Here is a 20,449-nt window from a genome sequence, read left to right as displayed (position 1 = left end):
TAATAATAATTTAAAATAATGTTATATACAAATAATTTTTTATTTTCATTAAAATTTTCATTTTTTTAAAAAATATATACTCCCTACGTTTTTATTAATAAATAGTACAATATTATCATTTTTATTTGTAATATATATGAAAAAAAAACACAAAAAAAAATATATACTATCAACGAGGCCTGATATAAAAGCAATATTAATTATCAAAATATTTTTTTCTTTCCATATTTAAAATAGAAGAAATTGAAAAATACATTCTTTATGTTCAAAAAATAATTTCAACAATGTCATATTTGTTTGTTTTTTTTTTATATAAAATTTGTTTAACAATTATATTTACAATTAATTGGCAGGTCTAAAAATATTACCATTGATATAAAAAAAAATTTCATTCTTGTAAATTAGTCTTAATTAATTTATTTTTCTGATAAAACTATGCATTGATTTCTTTTTTTTGTGGCACTGTACAGAGTATTGTTAAAAGAAAAAAACGAAATTTATTTTAATTTTAACAGCATAAATAATTTTTTTTTTTTTTTAAATATAGTACGTTAATTACATATTTCATGTATGCAAATAGAGCAATCTTATTTCGTATACAATTTTGTTTTTTGTGCAGTAAAAAAAAGAAAGAAAAAATACTATTTAAAATAGTTGCTTTATTCTAAATAATAATAGTAATCTTAATAAAAAAAATAATTGACAATTACAGTACGTAAATAAAATAATAATAATAATGAAGATGAACATTTACAATAATTTAAAATAATCTGTTAAATAAAAAAAAAAAAAATTTGGAATTTATAGTAATGATTGTATTTAAATATATAATTTATATACCAAAGAAAAAAATAAAATAAGAAAATGGTAATACTGTTACAGGAAAAAAAGGAAATTTTTTTTTCAAAATATAAATTCAATTATCTATGTCACCCTCATAAAAGGATTCACATTCTCTTAATAATCTTAAAATTGGATTAATATTATATGGAAATAATGCTTTTGAAACAAGTCTATCAATTGCTAATCTAAGTCTTATAAGTACTGTCATGGTATCATCAAGTTCTCTTCCACAACAAGTTACAAATTCACCCCAATTTCTTTTAACATATTTTAAAAATCTCAATAGATATAGTAAAAAACATGTTTCATTACTAACAAGTAAATCCAATAATACATCTGGATCATGTGATACTGTTCTAACAAATTGTACAAATGTTAAACTTGGACTTAACATTGGATCATGTGGATATTGTATCATTGTATTATTTTGTATTGTACTACGATAGAATAAACCAACAGCAACATCAAGACAACAAACCATACCCTCAATTAAAAAATCATCTTGATCATGAAACATTTGTACAACCCATTGTGATAATGGCATTTCTGGATGAAATGGCATTAACGTTTTAACACATTGATCAAGTTGTCGTAATACTTCTCTAATACTTCTTTCAATAACTGCCATATCATCATCAAGATCATCAGCTTCTGATTCTAATGATGAATCACTTGTATCACTACGTGTTTCTTTAACAGTTACAGCAACACTTTTAAGTACAAGTAATACTATTTTTTGTAATAATGGACCATCACCATCACCAGTACCACCACCAAATCTACCAGAACCATGACGATATGGTAAACCATCTAATAATCTACAATCTTTAACAGCACGTACAATTAAATGTGCTAATGAGCATGGTTCATCTGGTAATATATCTTGTAATGCTAATGTACTACCATAACACAATACTTCATTAAATAAACCAAGTAAATGACGCCATATTATACCAGGTACATTACCATTTAATAAACGTACCAAATTATCTAACTTTGAATAAAATAATTTTGTATCAATAACAGATAAATTTGCTTTAACTGATATTATTGATTCCCATAAATCAAGAAATGTTATAACTGCTGATTCATATTGTGGTGTATATGAGCCAAGTATTGTATCAAATTTATCAACTAATAGAGACCATTTTTTTTCAAGTGCTTTAACACACAATGCTTTAATAGCAGTACTATCAACACTTTCAGGATCAGATATAACAAGTGTATTACAATTAATTGGTACAAGTGATGATGATGATGAAGATGATGCTGCTGATGATGATGATAATATTGTTGTTGATGTTGTATCATCTTCACTTGGATGTATATCATAATCTTTATGTTCAACAACTCGTTTAACAACATCAAGTGTAAATAACATTTGACTTGGTAAATTTGTATTAACTAATGATTGTGTTAATTTATCAAGCCATATTTCTTCAGTATTATCTTTTGTTATTATAAAAAATGATGCTAATGCACGACTTGCTGTATATAATATATATTTATTATGTGTATTTGATAAATCAATTAATTGATCAATAATACCATGTTCATTACGTGATAATGCTTCACATACTTCAGCAACTCTACGACACATTAAACCACGTGTATTTTGTTTAATAGCAAGATCAAATAATAATTGTAAACCACTTAGAAATTCTAATATTCTATCTGGATTCCATTCAGCAAGTATACCATGTGTTCTATTAATATCTGTTGTTGATGCTCTTGATGTTGATACAAATGGTTTACGTAAACTACTTTCAGGCATTTCACATAAACATTGGCCTAATAAACTTTTTTGAAATATTTCAATTTCATTAACAAGCTCATCATCACTACAATCATTGCCATTTAATATTCTTTGTTTCTTTTTTGCTGGCTCATCCATGATTTTATTTATTATTAAAACTACCACCTTTTTATTTTTATAATTATTATTATTTAATTAATTAATTTTATTTTAATAATAAGTTCTTTTTAAAAAATTATAAATTAATTTTACTTTTCGTGTTTATTTTTAGCTCAAGTAATCTTTGACATATACATGTCTGGATTATTATTTGTCATTGATGATGATGATGAGTCAATTGATTTTATCCACATGTGGCTATTGTCTTATTTATTCTAAAAAACAAAAAAATTATATAATTATTATTAACATACAAGTACGTAGAGTTTTTCATATGAATTTATGAATAAATAAAAATAACAACAAGTCAATAACAAGACTCACCTTGAGATTGACGCGACTCCAAGACCAACTGTCATCGCTACCAGTCTTTATTTTTATTTTTTTTTTTTAACTTTGCCGCTTGACCATGTTATATGTTATATTCACCACAAAAAGCATGCGCAATTTTTGAAAAATCACATTTCCCTCCGTTTTTTTTTTTTTTTATTATTTTTTTTATTTTCAACAATATTTATTCTGTCATCACTCAATCAACATGTTGTTCTTGAAACAGTCACAATAAACATAATAATAATTATCATTATAAAAAAAAAAAGGTCTCTTTTGATATTGATGGCGAGAGAAAGAGAGAGAGAGAGACACACTGCGAGAAAGAGTGAGTGAGTGAGAGAGAAGATAAAATGATTGGAAGATGTTAGCTTTTGTTTGTACAATTCCTGCAGAAAGCCAATATAAATTTTTTTTCTTTTTTTTTTTTTTTAATCCACCTTAGTATTGACAATTTCACATGTTTATTAAATTTAATAACATTTTTGAAGAACACACAATTAAACTTCACTTTAACAATTAAAATAATAATAATTTATATAATTATTTTAATGATAATTTTACTTTTTTTTTTCAATTATAAATTATTGTTTATTAATGAATTTTTTATATGTTAAAAATATGAATTTTTTGACTAGGGATGAGAGGCGTACATTTGTGAGACACCATAGAATGGGGAAGAAAATTTAATGCTGCGTTGCCAAATATATAAAATTTATTTTAATTGTAGGTGGAAAAAAAATTTTTTTTTATATTAATATTATTATTTATTCAATGATTTATATACAACTTTAACACTATTACATTATTATTAGTACACTGTATTATTATTATAATATAGATATATACTTTTATTAATTTTAATTTATTATTTATAAATAAATATGTATGATTAGTAATGACGGCATCATATTGAGCTGCGTAATACAGTAGCAATTCCAATCACATTCCACTTGTCACCAATCAACACTAACATTATATACTTAATTTTTTATTAAAAAAATAACATGATAATTCAGTAATTACATTTTTATTAATTTTTCATACATTTATTTTTACAACAATTATTTATTTTGTTACTTTGTTTTGTAAATATGCTAAATGATTTTGGCAACACTGTATTATACGATTACAGCGCATTCTGCCACTGTATTTACGTATTTTTTTATTTTAAATTTTTGTTGTTAGATGGGAGAATATCATGTTTCTATTTGTCATTGACTCATAACAGATGTCAGCACTTTTAATTTTTAATTGTCTAAAATCAAAATAAATAAATAATAACGAAAATAAAATTGTCAATTAAAAAATATAAAAGTCATATAAAATAAACAATCAAGTATTTAACAATTTTAGTTTTTAATTATCAAAAATTTAAAGTCTTTTATTTGTTTAAATAATTAATTAACAATGTAAAATAATAATTCAAATTATGATATTCATTGATTGACATAACCTCAAATTGTGATAAACAATATTACTATTTACTGTAAACAAGTACAAACTTCTATAAATTTATTGAGATTATTAATTATTAACAATTAACATTAATTATTAACAATGAAGTAAGTTAAAAATATGTAAAAAATGAATTACTCAAATAATAATATTAATTCAATTAATAATAATAATATAAATAATTATTTGTTAATAGGATTAGTGTTGATGGTTTGATTGTCTATTTTCCATATGACTATATTTACCCAGAGCAGTATGCCTATATGCTGGAGCTTAAAAGAGGCCTTGATGCCAGAGTATGTATCATAAAATATTGTTATATATTTTTTAAAGATACTTATAATTTTTTAAATTATTATCCTAGGGTCATTGTCTTCTTGAAATGCCTTCAGGAACTGGCAAAACCATAACTCTATTGTCATTAATTGTTGCATATATGCTTGAGCATCCACTGCAAGTTACAAAATTAATATATTGTTCACGTACAGTTCCTGAAATTGAAAAAGTTCTTGAAGAATTAAAAACATTAATGAATTATTATGAAAGCCAAACAAATAATAAGCCAAAAATTGTTGGTCTTGTATTGAGTTCACGTAAAAATATGTGTATTCATCCAGAGGTATATATATTTAATTTTAAATGAAAGAGAAGATACCTATAAAGATGTACCTATATCAAATAGTATTCATAATAAATTTTTAATTCACCAGGTTAGCAAAGAGAGAGAAGGAAAAATAGTTGATGGACGTTGTCATTCATTGACAGCATCATATGTAAGAGCACGTCATAATACTGATGAAAATACACCAGTTTGTAATTTTTTTGAAGGTTTTGATATGGAAGGTCGTGAACAAATGATGCCACCTGGTATTTATTCAATTGACGACCTAAAAGATTATGGACGTGATAGAAATTGGTGTCCATATTTTTTAGCACGTTTTGCAATTATAAATGCACAAATTGTTGTATACAGTTATCATTATTTATTGGATCCAAAAATTGCTGAATTTGTATCAAAAGAAATGGCAAAAACTTCAGTTGTTGTATTTGATGAAGCTCATAATATTGATAATGTTTGTATTGATTCAATGAGTGTTAAAATTAATCGTAGAACAATGGATAAATGTTCAAATAATATTAGTTTATTAGAAAAAACAGTTGCTGAAATGAGAGATGAAGATGCTAATAAATTAAAAGAAGAATATCAACGTTTAGTTGAAGGTTTAAAAGATGCTCAAGTTGCTAGAGAAACAGATGTTATATTAGCAAATCCAATTCTTCCTGATGAAGTATTAGAAGGTAAATTAAAAAGTCATTAATTATTATAAGCTTTTTTGATTTCGAAAAATTTTTAATATGAAAATAAATTTATTTAACAGAGGTAATACCTGGAAATATTAGAAATGCTGAGCATTTTGTAAATTTTTTAAAACGTTTTGTTGAATATTTAAAAACAAGATTACGTGTACAACATGTTGTACAAGAATCACCATCAATATTTCTTCATGATATACAAACAAAAGTATGTATTGAAAGAAAACCATTACGTTTTTGTGCTGAAAGATTAGCATCACTTTTACGAACAATGGAAATGACTGATTTAACTGATTTTTCACCACTTATACTTGTTACACATCTTGCAACATTAGTATCAACTTATACAAATGGTTTTACAATAATAGTTGAGCCATATGATGAAAAAACACCAATTGATAAAGTTTCAAATCCAGTATTACATTTTAGTTGTATGGATTCATCAATTGCAATGAAACCAATATTTGATAGATTTCAATCAGTTATTATAACATCAGGTACACTATCACCACTTGATATGTATCCAAAAATATTAAATTTTCATCCAGTTATTATGTCATCATTTACAATGACACTTGCAAGACCATGTCTTTTACCAATGGTAAGTTTTATATTTTATATTTTATTAATTATAAATTATCTATCTTTGATTGATTTATTTATTTATTTTTTGATTAAATAGATTGTTGCAAGAGGTAATGATCAAGTAGCAATTTCTTCAAAATTTGAAACACGTGATGACGTTGCTGTTATTAGAAATTATGGTCAATTGTTAGTTGAAGTTGCATCAGCAGTACCAGATGGTATTGTTTGTTTTTTTACATCATATTTATATATGGAATCTGTTATTGCTGCTTGGTATGATCAAGGAGTTGTTGATCAACTTCAAAAACATAAATTATTATTTATTGAAACTCAAGATTCAGCTGAGACAAGTTTAGCACTTATTAATTATATAAAAGCTTGTGAAAATGGACGTGGTGCTGTATTATTATCAGTTGCAAGAGGAAAAGTATCAGAGGGTGTTGATTTTGATCATCATCTTGGTAGAGCTGTTCTTATGTTTGGTATTCCATATGTTTATACACAGTCAAGAATTCTCAAAGCAAGATTAGAATATCTTCGTGATCAATTTCAAATAAGAGAAAATGATTTTTTAACATTTGATGCAATGCGACATGCTGCTCAATGTGTTGGACGTGTTATTAGAGGTAAAACTGATTATGGTATAATGATATTTGCTGATAAAAGATTTTCAAGAAGTGATAAAAGAAGTAAATTACCAAAATGGATACAAGAACATTTGACTGATCAATTGTGTAATTTATCAACTGAAGAAGCTATACAAATTAGTAAAAGATGGCTGAGACAAATGGCACAACCATTTACACGTGAAGATCAACTTGGATTGTCTCTATTGACTAAAGAACAACTTGAAAAAGAAGAAGCCAGCAAATTTGAAAAACAAGCTCAACAAAATTAATTACATTAATGACTGAATTTTCATTTTTTTTTTTTTTTTTGTTTCTTTTTTCTATTTTAATGTAAAAAAATTCAATTGTTTTTTTTTTTTTTTTATAACAATATATTTGAAAGAAAACTTATGATAAAGATAAAAAAATGTTTTTTATTTTAATTTGTGATTCAATTTGGTCACCAGCGTACCAGCACACGATCACCATTTTGAATTGAATAATAACAGAGTTGTTGAAGAGGCATATCAAGAGGAATTTCTTCTTTAGATAACTGAAAATTAAAAATTAAATCATTAATTATTAAACTTTTAATAAATATATTTTTAGCAAACTTACATTTGGTTGTACGAATGATAATTTTGGTACTTTTCTTCCAGTTTGAAATAATTTTTGTGCAAGACCAGTTAACTTTTGTACATCCATATCTTTCATAAGTTTTCTTTTAGTACTTTTTTGAGTTGTTTGTTCATTCATACATACAAATTCAACAGTTATTACATTTGATTCCATTTCTACAGGTGTATTTAAATTTGTTCTTTCTGGTGAACCATATTCTGTATAGAAAAAAAAACAATTAATTAATAAAAATTAAGATGTTTATTTCACTTGATCAATGATTAATCATTGTAGAAAAAGAAAAAACTTACTGCCAACAAGAACAGGATATCTTGGATGTTCATTTACAAATTCAATTTTTAAATTATCCAATTTATTTTTTTCAATATTCAACCATTCATTTGCATAGAGTTTTAAATAATCATACTCAGCACCTTTACGTTCATCATTATGAATTTCAGTTCCATTTAATATTTTTAATTCTGATATTTTAGCAATAATTAATTGTCTCACTGTGTCAAATGCAATATCAGTCAAAACTGGATTATCTCGAAATCTTAATTCTTCCAGATTTTTTAATTTTTCTAATTCACTTATACTTTGCCACTGTAAAAAATTAAATATTAATTATAACGACAAATTAAATAGATAAATTAATTTAATTTTTATTACATCTGATATGAGATTATTTGATAAATGTAAATTTCGAAGTCCTGAAAACTCATCAGTCTTCATTTTATCATCCAATGTTGTAAATCTAATTTTTTCAATTTTATTTGAATTAACATTGAGATTCTCTAAGCTGAAAAATAACATTTCATTAGTAATTATATTGATTATTTTTTTTCCATTTAAAAATACTCACCAGCTCAAGTGGCCTAGTTTCAGAACTTCATTCCAGCTCGATATTGAATTACCTTCAAGTGTCAAGTCGACAATTTTTTCAAGGCTTGTGTCACTAATAGGTTTCTCCAAAAAATCAATCTTATTAAATGGCACAGAAAGTGTCTTCAATGAAGGAAATATTGATGTTACCAATTGAATATCTCTCCAGTCATAATCCATTCGAGAAATTGTTAAATTTTTGACATTTAGAAAACTATTTTTCATTTCAATTAAATCAATTTTTGTGCCCAATGTATTTTCACTAAATAAATAAATAAAAAATCGATTATTCTTTTAAAAAGTATACAAAAAATAATAATAATATTATCAATGAAAAATTACCTGACATTAAGTCGTTCAAGTTTTTTTAATTGTGTACAAATATTTGCAATTGTTTCCCAAGAATTAAAAAGATTTTTTGATAAATCAAGTTCAAAAATATTTGGACATAATTCTTCAAGTTCTTTATCATTACCATAACTTGATACACATTGTTCTCTGAGCCATACAATTTTTAATCGATCAAAGGTACTTTGTTTTTTATTGACCTTTGAAAAACCAACCATTTCTAAAAATGGAGCATTTATTTCTTTTCTAAGACTTGTTATATTATCTTTATCAACACCAGCAAGTTCATCATCAATAAATCCATATCTATTTTTAATTGCTGTTGGACATGATATACCAGTATTAATTTTACCAGGTCGTACAAATGAACCTGATGTTGAATGTCTTGTTTTAAAGTATAATTTATTATTGTATGTTCCATTGTGTTTTCCTCTTGTTGGATTATCCCAATCAATTCCTAACCAGGTACCATTTGTCCCATCAACTGGTCCAACATAACAAATTGTTCCTCGTTGTCCATCACACTCAATTCTTTGACCAGTTTTAACATCCTGGACACCCACAGATTGAACGTCCTCCACCATGTCTTTTTGATGATGTCTCTCCCCAATGACACTTGCAATGTTTGTTGTGTTTTTATTTCTTTTTTATATAATTAACATGGCCACATAAAAATTGTACAATTTACATCAGAGATGTCATTTATTTGTCATCAACAGTGGCGGTGCTTGTGGTTGACAGCAATACTAGTACAACACAAAAAAAAAAAAAAAGCTGCATCAACAACATTGAACAACATTTAGAGAGGTTATACTAATTAAAAAAAATAACAAAACAAATAATTCTTTTAATTATTGTAGCTTAATAAAATATATAATTAAATCAAATTAACAATACAATGTCAGACGGTATGTAAATTATTTAAAATAATCATTGATATTTTTAATAAATAAATTATTATTTTAACAGAAGAAATAATCAGACAAAGATTACTGATTGATGGCGATGGTCTTGGTGATGATCGAAGAATAAATCAATTATTAAAATCATTTTTAAAATGGTCAAATAGTCCAGATAATAATAATGCTCTTTATACAACAATACTTGCACAATTAGCAGAAATTGAATTTACACAAAATAAATCAAGACTTGTATCAGCAATGAGACAAGAAGAATTAAAAAATTATGAACAATTATCAAATGAAATTGAGGATGAAATTGAAAAAGCTAAAAAATCCATTGAAACAACAAAACAAGAATTACAAAATGCTAAACAAATTAGAAAAAATAGAATTGAATATGATGTTTTGGCTAAAGTTATTAATGAACAACCTGATAGAAAAGAAACAAATGCCAAATTGGAAACATTAAAAAATGAACTTGGAACATTAAAGGTAATAAATTATTAATATAAATTTAATATTTAAGATAATAACTATTTTCTTATCACTTAGGAAAAGTCTGAACAACTTGAGTATAAATTAGAAATGCGTAGAAAACAATTCCACGTGTTGATATCTTCAATACATTCATTGCAATCAATGCTTGATGAATCTGATGAAGAAATAATGGATGTCAGTCTTGAAAATTATGAAGACGCAGATGTATCAATGTCACCAAAAGACATTGAATAATTATCATCAATTATATTTTTTTATAAAGTACGTATTTATTCGATCGAAATTGTACAAAAAAATTTTAAAATTTAAGTTTAAGTTTACTAGTTTTTGGCACATGTCTAATTGTCAATGACAACCTGGTGCCTCTATTTAAAATTTCACCATCATTATACTGTCTTGAGCATAAATTGATATTTTTTATTTTATCAGTATCAATAATATCATGATCTCTTTCTTCAATTGAGTGTAAATAATTATGATACAAATCATCTTGAAGTATTAACAAACTTTTTGGTTCAAGTAAAAATGAAAATTCACTCTTTAAATTTCGTTCTTTCTATTAATAAAAAAAATAAACAATTAACATAAAAAAATTGCTTTGTATTAATGATAATTATTTATTTATTTAGTACTTACATCATCATTGGTATCAAGACGTTTTGTAAATTCAAGGAGTGTATGTGAGCCACATGTTATTGTCGTCACAATTGGATGAAATAAAGGACCATCAGAATGACCCTGAAATAATAAATTAATAATTTAACTTTCATATAACTGTGTACTATAAAATCAATAAATTAAGTCATACAAAATTGTTTAAAGACAAAAATTTACCATTATTCCTTGATTTGGTAGATACTCATTAATGAGCACATGATTTGGTTGTGTATTATTTTTAAAAATATTTAAATCTTTGATTTTATTCATGTATTTTTGTAGCCACTAGAATATATTAATAATAATAATTAATTTAATTCAAAGATATACTTGTATTGTACTTTTAAATTGAGTTAATTAACATAAATTTACTTGTGGTATTTCTTCAGCAATCATACCTTTGGGATGTGGTATACCACCCCAATTTTGCAATCTACGATGACTTAATTGAGTCCATTTTGGCTGAGGTGCATTATTAACATATTTTATTATTTCCTTTTCGTCATTGTCTGTTATAAAGTTTGATATATAATAGGCTGATGGTGGAGTCTATTGATGAATTAATTAATTATTAATATTGACAGCGTATTATTCAACAAAATAATGATAAATTTACCTGGCTTATGCATTTTGATGATACATCAATGGTGTCAATAAGTTTATCATCCATTTTTTACTTGATAAGTTGTGTCGAATCTGTTATAATTTGTAATCGAAATATGTGTTCAAAAATTTTAGAAAAATGTTGAAAATATTCAAATAATTTTATAATTTATAGAAAGAAAATTACTAATTTGTTTTCCACATGTTTTTGCTTATCACTTAGGCGTCATATTGAGCAAAACATGTGTTTACAAGTTTTGCCTGCTAGCGACCTCTAAACTATTTAACCCATTTGACGTTTCTACACAATCATAATACCACGTGTGACATTGTTTTGTATATGTCATACATGTCCAAATGGCACTTTTTAATGAATTTTTTTTTAATTAACAAAAAACACTGTTTAAAATTATATGTGAATCCATTTCAAGTCAAAAGTTCCTAAATATTTTTTTTCAAAAAATATTTTGTACATTTTTTTACTCAAATTATTTTTTAAGAACTATAACTCAATAACTTATTATAAATAAAATAATAATGACAACAACAATTTAAATAATAATAATAATAATAATTGATAATAATAACAACAAATTAACAATGGATGGATATAGTAGGACAAGATTGGCACCCAGAAAACATGATTCAGGCAATTAATGAAGTAATTAATCATGAAAAATCTATATCAAGAACAATATTAAAATCAAAATCAAGATAAAGATCAAGAAGAAGAACAAGTATCAGCTGAAAATCAGCTGGAAAAATCGATGAGTAATTTGTCTATGAATGTCATGAATAATTTTTAATACATTTAATTTAATTATATTTTTATTATCTTCTAAAGTTGAAATTGTTTTTTTAGATGACTTTAAAAATATTAAAGCAATATTAATTAATTTTAATATTTATTTACAATGAATTATTTACAAATATTAACAATTGCATATCTGTTTATTAATCAACAATTTGACTAAATTGAAATTTGTACAATAATAAAGAAAAAATATTTAATGTTTCATATGGCTTCCAAAAAATAAATATTTTAAATAATTTTTTATAATTTTCAATTTAATGTACAAATTAAAAAATAATTTATTGTTTTGCATCAAATATGTTGATTATGAAAGCAGATATCAATTTTAATAACATTTTGGAGTAAATAATTTTATTTTTCAGGATACAAAACTTCAGTAAATTTAGTACAAATTATCTGCGTTTGTAGTAATTTTGTTTCAAGTCATCTAAAAATAATTTTAATTTCTCCACTCTTAATTTTGAGATAAAAATTAAACAATTAATATGTACAAAATGTACAAATTAAAACTTTAATAAGTATCTGAAATTCTAGAACTTATGTGCAGTTATTATGTTATGAATTTGAGTATCAAATACTTTTTAAGAAGTACGTTACAATGGTTGATTAAAATCAAATTAACCAGGATAAAAATGTTTGAAAACATATTCTGACTTTTTTACATGAACATAAATTAAAAATTATATAAAATTTATATTTTGCAACAATCTGAAAATCAGGATGAATTTACATTTTTTGATGGTAAAAGCTATAATAAGTTTCTTATATTATTATGGATTGAAATAATCACAATGTACCAAATTCAGTGTCATTGGTTGTTTTACAACAGGATAATAAATTTTTTTATTAATTAAAATAAAGAATATCAACTGACAATGAATACAACAAAATGGCATTCATTCTTTTTATAATAGGTTTTATAAATTTAGCATTAATTAATAATTGTAATAGTTCATAATTTGTAAAAAATTGAAAACAAAATATTTTTTGAAATATTTTAGAATTTGACTTGAAGTTTTGATTATTCACATATAATTTAAATAAGTGTTTTTTGTATTAAACTGATGATTTTACAGTTCATTTTAGACATACATATATCATGTATACACGTATGTCATGTTTGCATTTTTTTTTGTTGACTGATTTTTTTTTTCTATGCCGGCAAATAACCTGATAATAAAAATCTGTCAAATGTCAATGTGAAAAAATTTATATTTATTATTTCTGTTATTTGTTTTTTCTAAAATATATTTTTATTTTATTTATTTACATTATCCAAAACGTGTCATTATAAATGAGGTTGAATCAATAATTATTTAATGCATGGTAAATTTTTTTAACATGACCAAAATATTGATTGTTTTCATCAGGAGTTGGGTTGTTTGAGGACACAACCTGCCAAGTAACTTACTGACACATCAACTCTGTTATTTAGAAATAAAAAATAATATTTTCCATCTAAATTTCGTAATTGTTATGGACAAAATAAAGGTACTAATTTAATTAACTTGATAATAAATTTAGAATAAATCTAATAATGATATATTTATTACAGGTTGATGATATTTCAGCTGATGAAAGTTTGATTAATTTATGTGACCTTAATGGTGATTCTATAACAATGGTTATTGCTGATTCAAATGTATCAAAACAATCTAGAAAAGCAGATAATTCATCAGAAAAAAAATCACTCCAAGCTCAATCATTTTTATTAATTGAAAATGATCGTGATATTCCAGATTTTTTAGAGCTAGAACATAGAGATGAAGTTGATCTTTGTTGTTGTGAAGGCTTAACAAAAAATGTAACAACAAGGTAAATTAACGAGACAGTAATTTAAATTATCAAAATAATTAATATAAATTTGATTATTATATTTAACAGATGTACACAAACTAAAATAAGTGGTGTCAATGAATCAGTAAATGTTATGTTAACAACTGATCTTAATCATCCAGCAACAATTTTAAATAAAAAAAAATCACCAATACCAAATCAATATAGTCAAGATTTAATGTTAGCAAGATCACAATTAGGAAATGTCAATAGAAAATACCAAAAATTAAAAGAAAGATTTCATAAACTTCATTCTGATTATCACAAATTAATGGGTATTGCTAAAGAATTTACAATTGTATTGGGTAATGCAGCATGTGGTAAATCAGTTGATCCTCAAAAAACATTAGCAACATGTATGAAAATATATCCAGATTTATTTGATCCAAATATTCGTCATGAGCCACCAGTAAGTTGATGAATTTTAATTAAAAATTTCTACTATTATTCTTTTTTATTTTATTTATTTTTTTTTTTTTCATCAATTAGATTACACCACTGGAATCAACTTTGAATATTCATAATATTGACAATGAAATGAAAAAATTTATCTCAAGTGCTGTGCCATTGTCACCAAAACATCTTGATTATAAAAAAATAAAAATTCATCTTATACATGGAAATCTCAGAACAAAAATGCTTCTTCTTCAAGCACTACGTTGGGTAAATTAAATTCATAAATTATTTCCATAACAATTACGTTTTAATTTACCAAAAAAAATATATTTTCTTTGTAGACAATAACTCTAAGTCAGCCAGAAGATCGTGATGAAGTTGTTCATGAATATATTAGAAATGATTTACTTGGTTTACATGGACAAATTGCAAGTGATACTGGAAAATTAATTTTACCTTATTTATTGATGCCTTTGGATGTCGCAGTACCACATCCAATTCAACAATCAGCAGCAAGATTACTCAATGCATTTGCATCTCTAAAATGTGGCAGAGATTATCTTGCAGTTGGTCCAACAGTTTTAAATGTTGTAAGTAATAAAAAACTTTTCTCTGACATAAATTTATATTTTAATTGAATCATTAACAAATTAAAAAATAAAATTTAATTTAAATACAGTAATAATTTTTTTATGGTATTATGATTTTCATTAATTTATTTTTATTGCAGGTAATTCAATGTTTAGATAGTACAAATGCCGAGTCAATTGATGCATTCACCTGTGACATGATTATTGCAATGTTGCAAAAACTTTCTTTACGAAGACAACAAAGATTGTATATGATTGCAGCTGGTCTTGTTGAATGGCTAACACATCATTTAAAATCCGAGTATCATTCAATGGGTACTTATAGACTTGAGTATGCAACAGCACTCTTGATGAATTTATCATTACACAAAGAGGCACAGATGCGTGCTGCTGAAATGTCAACAATGATAATATCAACTTTAATTGTTCTATTATCTACCAATCATTTGCCTGTAAATACTTTTTTTTTAATTTTTTTATTTATTCATTATCATAATGTTTTTACTTGTTATACTTTCTTTGTTGAAATGAAGGCACTCCAGTATGTCAATGGGGCATTGAATAATTTTCTAACAAATAAATCTATTAATGATGAAGCTAGACACATTGGACTTGGTTCAATTCTTGAGCATCATCGAAAACAAAGAACTGGAGAACTTAGGTAATTGATATGTAGTTTATTTTTCATTTGTTTTTAATGATTTTTTTATATTTTAATATTTAGGGCACATCTTGATGATATATTAATGAAACACAGAAGACAACAGCCTGAAATGATTGAAGAAGAAATCAATGATGTCGATGATGACAGAGTATGAATAAAATTTGTCATTTATTCAATTTATTTTATTGTAATGATTTTTTATTTATTAATCAGGAAGAGTATGATGTCTTGGAAGATGAATTAGATGAAATAGATCCGGTGAAAGTTAATGCTGGTGATTTATTTGGAGAAACATTGCTGGCAATTTGTTACTGTTTAACACCAAGTCATTTACAAGTTGTTCAGGATACACATAATTTAACACCTAGAACATTTAATTTATATGATGAAACTAGTGATTTAAATAATTCAATGAATCATACGTTGGATGATCAGTCAATTGTTCAAACTTGTCAACGAATTACACATTATCCAAGGTAACTTAATCTTTATCTTTATTTTAACTCAATTATTGAATGGTATTTTTTATTATTTTGTTTTTTTCAACTTGAAGAATAACACCAACTTATCACAAATCAAAATATAAAAATCCAGTAAAATTAGAATCACAAAATTCATATGAAAATAATGAGAAATTATTTTATGCGACTATTAAACAAAGTGATAGTAATAAAACTATTATTGATAAATCATGTTTATCTCTTGAGATACCATCAGTATCACAAGCATCAATAAGAGCTATTGAACAAAGATATAATTCCATAAATATTGAAGATAATTTCTTTCAAAATAATATCATTAAAAATAATTATTATAATGAACAAGAATCTATCTCATCAAATTCAAGAATAACAAATGTATTTACAGAAAATAGTTGGGATAAAAATCAATCATTGATTTCTAAATATTTAAAAATTTCTCCAAATAAAATTAGTTCATTTCATGATTCCAGATATTGCGATAATCAATTTTATGTGAAACACAAATCCAAGTAATAACAAATAATTAAATATATCTATAAAATTAAAAATTATAATTTTTTATATTTCAACTTATCATTTATTAAATTAATTATTAATTTTAATAGAAATAAAATTTTTATTTACAGAGAAAGTACAACTTCAACTGCAGAGAGTACTCATGAAGGTAAAATTCATAATTGAAATTCATTGAAGATTTTATTAGTGAACAGATAAAGAAAAAAAAATATAGAAACTAAATTATATATGGGGGATTGAATTTTTATTTGATAAAAAAAAATCTATTTTATATAAATTTCTAAATAAATATGTAAAGAAATTTTACGAATGATTTAAAATTTAAATTCTTGACCTGCAAATAAAAAGCAACAACAACAACATACCTAGGATGGATGTCAAATAGTATAAATGAAAGTGATTAAATAATTTATGAGTTGTTAATTTTATTTGTTTTGCTGGTGATGAAAAAAGTGTATTAATTTAATCAAGATCATCTGTTTAATTTAATGATTATTTTTGTTTTTTAGTTGAAGATGGAATAAGCAATATATCGATGTGAGTTTAACCCTCGATGTAATGAATAACGTAAAAGCTTTTTATTTATTTTGTCACGATGCTTACGTCAGCATCGTTAACCAGATACTTCCAGATCACAGTCACTCTAGTTGATTGAAAATCCTACACATTTATCATTATCATATTTTTATTTATTTATTTATAAATATATATATACTTTTTTTTTCAAGTGCTTGAATAAATTTTTATATTTTATTTTAAACTGCATGGCATTGTTATTTAGTAAGAATAATTAATAGAAATATTTTTTAATTTATATTAATTATAATTATAGAATATCTTTCGATAAAGAAACAACAATTGAGCCAGATAATGATAATAATGATGACGAAGAAAAAGAAGAAGAAGGATTTGCAGCAAAACCAAAAATTTCAAGAACTCCACTACACAGTGCAAAATTAAATAGACAAAGTTCATCAGAAGAATCAATTGAGAAAAGTTAAAAAAGTTAACATAAAGTGATTTTTTTTTCTTATCAAAATCAAGTGTCTTCTAATTAATATTTAATTAATAATAATTATATTCAATAATAAAAGTTTTTAAATAATAATACAATATTATATTTCAATGAAAAATAAATTTAGATAAACAATCTAAGTATTAAACTAGAGAAATATATAGTCAACAAAATAAATACAAAAATTTAAATAATTTAATAGAATATAATAAATAATTTAAATTATGAAAATCCAAATAATGATGCAAAAGTACTTGGTGCACTGTGATGTCCACCACCAGTGTTACCATTATATCCAATTGATGATCCATAATTACTATTACCAGCAAAATTATGTCCAGATGAATATGGTCCAGCACTTCTTACTTTATAATTTGAACCACCACCTCCATATAAACTACTTGATGAAATTGGACGCTCTGAATGCATCATTCCTCCATGTCCATCTTTTATAATAATAAATTTATTTGGATTTTTTGGATATGCACCAGCTGGATAATATGGGCTTGAAGATTTTGAATAACTTGGTGCAATATTTGATGATGTTGAATGAAGATAATTTGGTCCATGATGATTTGGTATTGAATTGTGTGAGTAACTTGGTGCATTAGCATGTATTTTACTGAGATAATTATTTAATGCAGCAGTTGATGTAAATTTTAAACTTTCAGGATGATTATTTGATGGAGTATGAGCTGCTTGATAAGATGGACTACTGTATCTACTACCAGAAAATGATCCTGACATTGAACTAGGATATGATGATGATGATGATGATGATGATAATAAACTTGAGCTTGGATATGAATTTGAATGTGCTGCAGGATAATTTAAACTTGATCCAGATGTATAAGGAGAAGATCCATGAGTTGGACTACTACCAGATGTATAAGCTGATGTTTTTGATCCAGTAAAACTACTTAATTGTGGTGATGCAGGTGAGTATGATGCTGATGCTGATGATGATCCATAATCAAGGGGACTATTATTGTCACTGGATGTCTGTTGTGATCCAGCATAATTTGCAAAATTAACTGATCCATGAGATGAACTTGCTGGTGAATTGTAATCAAGACTAGATGATGCACCAGGTGAAAAATTTATACTAATATCTGATGATGTATCGCTTGATATATTATTTATAATATCAGGACTACTATTACTGTTACTACCAGTATTTGTACCACTTGTGCCAGCAGTATTTGAACTCACACCACTTCCTTGATCATCACTGTAACTTGAGGATGAATATGCATTGCCAGATGCTGAATGACTTGATCCTGGTAATGTTGTTGCATAACGATTTGTATTTGATGTACCAAAATTATGATCAGGAAGATCATTAATATCTTTTAATCCAACAAAACCACCTGAGCTATAAGTACCAGTAAAATCTTGGCCTCTTCCATCGCTCGTTGAATAGCCTGTATTATAGAATGCTAACAATATATTAAAATATTACTATAACGGGAATATGACTTTATGCACTACTTGTTGAGGTGGGTCAGTGATATTTATTTATTTATTTATTTTTCGACCTTGACGAAATAGATTGGTTTGGCTATAGACCATAAATTTATTTATTCAACTACTTTCACGTTTTTTTTTATTTTCTTTGAAAGTTTTAATTCAAGTTTTTCTTTTTTTTTTTTTCTTTTCTTATTGTGGTTTGGAAATTATTTTGTAACTAAATAAATGATTCTATTTTTTACAAGTTTTCTAACATTTTTTTACTATTTTTATTGAGCTTGTTTATCATCTTTATATTCAGTGATTCGTGTCATTGAACATGTGTGTCATCATGCATACACATAATCTTATAGAAAAGTAGAACAGTTACACTGTATTTTCTTTTTGTTTATTATTTTTTTTTAAAACTTATATAAAAAATATATAAAAAATAGCCATAATAATTCAAACGAGTTTTATTTTAAAATAACGGTATATTTTACATAAACAACAAAACAACAAGTATGATTTTACTTGAAAATAATAATTTTTTTTTCAGTTTAACACTAAATAAATATAAATTATTTTTTTTTAATTTACTTATTTTCTTTTTTTTTAAATATAAAAATAATAAAATACTTACTGCGAGCACTGGATCCTCCGAGAATTGACAAAATGCAACCCCCTATTGTTACAAACTGAAAACAATAATAAAAAAATTTTATTTTAAATTTTTAATTATTAATAATATCATAATATTTAACGAAAATTTTAATTGAAATTTTAATTACTAATATAAATTTAATTTACTCACAAAAAACATAATTTATCGTCAATAAAATATTTAAAAATTCTGATAACAATATAACTAAACAAATAAACAATAATAGGTTTTTTTTTTCTTTTTTTAATAATAATTAAAAAAAAAAAAAAAAAAAAAAAATCTATTTGAAACGTTTAAGGAACAGTTAACTGAATGATCTTGGTTTGAAGACAATCTTACGGTTTTATACCCCATGGGACCCCTTCTTCTTCATCATCATCATTTTCAACTGACAATTACCATCAGGACATTGGCTTAGAACTTGACCATACAGAGCGAAGAAAAAGTTCATTTACTAGT

At 24.9% G+C, this 20,449-nt stretch overlaps 7 protein-coding genes across 15 annotated transcripts; 3 read left to right on the top strand and 4 right to left on the bottom strand.

The window, feature by feature from the left end:
• Window positions 1-550: 550 nt before the first annotated feature.
• On the bottom strand, window positions 551-2,864 carry LOC122852958 (protein lines). The gene has a single exon (XM_044153112.1). The coding sequence runs from the start codon at window positions 2,735-2,737 to the stop codon at window positions 917-919; it is 1,821 nt and encodes a 606-aa protein (XP_044009047.1). The 5' UTR covers window positions 2,738-2,864; the 3' UTR covers window positions 551-916.
• A 341-nt stretch (window positions 2,865-3,205) lies between these two features.
• Window positions 3,206-9,501, bottom strand: LOC122852963 (tubulin-specific chaperone E). Its single transcript, XM_044153117.1, has 6 exons — window positions 8,899-9,501; window positions 8,537-8,818; window positions 8,344-8,473; window positions 7,983-8,277; window positions 7,672-7,889; window positions 3,206-7,606 (listed from the first exon to the last, which is right to left on the bottom strand). Exons 1-6 carry the CDS (start codon window positions 9,486-9,488, stop codon window positions 7,514-7,516), a joined length of 1,608 nt encoding a protein of 535 aa, XP_044009052.1. The 5' UTR covers window positions 9,489-9,501; the 3' UTR covers window positions 3,206-7,513.
• LOC122852955 (general transcription and DNA repair factor IIH helicase subunit XPD) lies at window positions 4,544-7,539 on the top strand. The gene is made up of 6 exons (XM_044153109.1): window positions 4,544-4,653; window positions 4,743-4,842; window positions 4,911-5,165; window positions 5,257-5,845; window positions 5,926-6,461; window positions 6,543-7,539. Exons 1-6 carry the CDS (start codon window positions 4,649-4,651, stop codon window positions 7,341-7,343), a joined length of 2,286 nt encoding a protein of 761 aa, XP_044009044.1. The 5' UTR covers window positions 4,544-4,648; the 3' UTR covers window positions 7,344-7,539.
• A 197-nt stretch (window positions 9,502-9,698) lies between the features above and the next one.
• Window positions 9,699-11,046, top strand: LOC122852991 (THO complex subunit 7 homolog). Its single transcript, XM_044153165.1, has 4 exons — window positions 9,699-9,812; window positions 9,874-10,298; window positions 10,359-10,565; window positions 10,934-11,046. Exons 1-3 carry the CDS (start codon window positions 9,803-9,805, stop codon window positions 10,536-10,538), a joined length of 615 nt encoding a protein of 204 aa, XP_044009100.1. The 5' UTR covers window positions 9,699-9,802; the 3' UTR covers window positions 10,539-10,565; window positions 10,934-11,046.
• On the bottom strand, window positions 10,582-11,837 carry LOC122852987 (alpha-ketoglutarate-dependent dioxygenase alkB homolog 6). Its single transcript, XM_044153159.1, has 5 exons — window positions 11,578-11,837; window positions 11,334-11,510; window positions 11,139-11,246; window positions 10,941-11,042; window positions 10,582-10,860 (listed from the first exon to the last, which is right to left on the bottom strand). The coding sequence occupies exons 1-5, from the start codon at window positions 11,629-11,631 to the stop codon at window positions 10,603-10,605; spliced, it is 699 nt and encodes a 232-aa protein (XP_044009094.1). The 5' UTR covers window positions 11,632-11,837; the 3' UTR covers window positions 10,582-10,602.
• A 1,724-nt stretch (window positions 11,838-13,561) lies between these two features.
• Window positions 13,562-17,970, top strand: LOC122852951 (lisH domain-containing protein ARMC9-like). 4 transcript variants are annotated; one of them, XM_044153102.1, is made up of 14 exons: window positions 13,562-13,677; window positions 13,749-13,869; window positions 13,934-14,193; window positions 14,263-14,623; window positions 14,704-14,877; window positions 14,952-15,200; window positions 15,341-15,652; window positions 15,734-15,861; window positions 15,925-16,012; window positions 16,078-16,340; window positions 16,418-16,855; window positions 16,973-17,010; window positions 17,372-17,399; window positions 17,695-17,912. In XM_044153102.1, the coding sequence occupies exons 2-14, from the start codon at window positions 13,855-13,857 to the stop codon at window positions 17,861-17,863; spliced, it is 2,523 nt and encodes an 840-aa protein (XP_044009037.1). In that variant the 5' UTR covers window positions 13,562-13,677; window positions 13,749-13,854; the 3' UTR covers window positions 17,864-17,912. The 4 variants fall into 4 exon arrangements, with proteins under 4 accessions (XP_044009037.1, XP_044009036.1, XP_044009038.1 ...); XM_044153101.1 differs by having other exon boundaries at window positions 13,562-13,869; XM_044153103.1 differs by lacking the exon at window positions 17,372-17,399 and having other exon boundaries at window positions 13,562-13,869; window positions 17,695-17,970.
• Window positions 17,971-18,000: 30 nt separating this feature from the next.
• Window positions 18,001-20,359, bottom strand: LOC122852967 (sericin 1-like). Of its 6 annotated transcripts, none has more exons than XM_044153129.1 (3): window positions 20,300-20,359; window positions 19,970-20,024; window positions 18,001-19,316 (listed from the first exon to the last, which is right to left on the bottom strand). In XM_044153129.1, the coding sequence occupies exons 1-3, from the start codon at window positions 20,342-20,344 to the stop codon at window positions 18,100-18,102; spliced, it is 1,317 nt and encodes a 438-aa protein (XP_044009064.1). In that variant the 5' UTR covers window positions 20,345-20,359; the 3' UTR covers window positions 18,001-18,099. The 6 variants fall into 6 exon arrangements, with proteins under 6 accessions (XP_044009064.1, XP_044009065.1, XP_044009066.1 ...); XM_044153130.1 differs by having other exon boundaries at window positions 18,001-19,301; XM_044153131.1 differs by having other exon boundaries at window positions 20,330-20,359.
• Window positions 20,360-20,449: the final 90 nt, after the last annotated feature.

Source organism: Aphidius gifuensis, linkage group LG3 (genome assembly GCF_014905175.1).
Source record: "Aphidius gifuensis isolate YNYX2018 linkage group LG3, ASM1490517v1, whole genome shotgun sequence".
NCBI lineage: Eukaryota > Metazoa > Arthropoda > Insecta > Hymenoptera > Braconidae > Aphidius > Aphidius gifuensis.
This window is presented reverse-complemented; position numbering and strand designations above follow the sequence as displayed.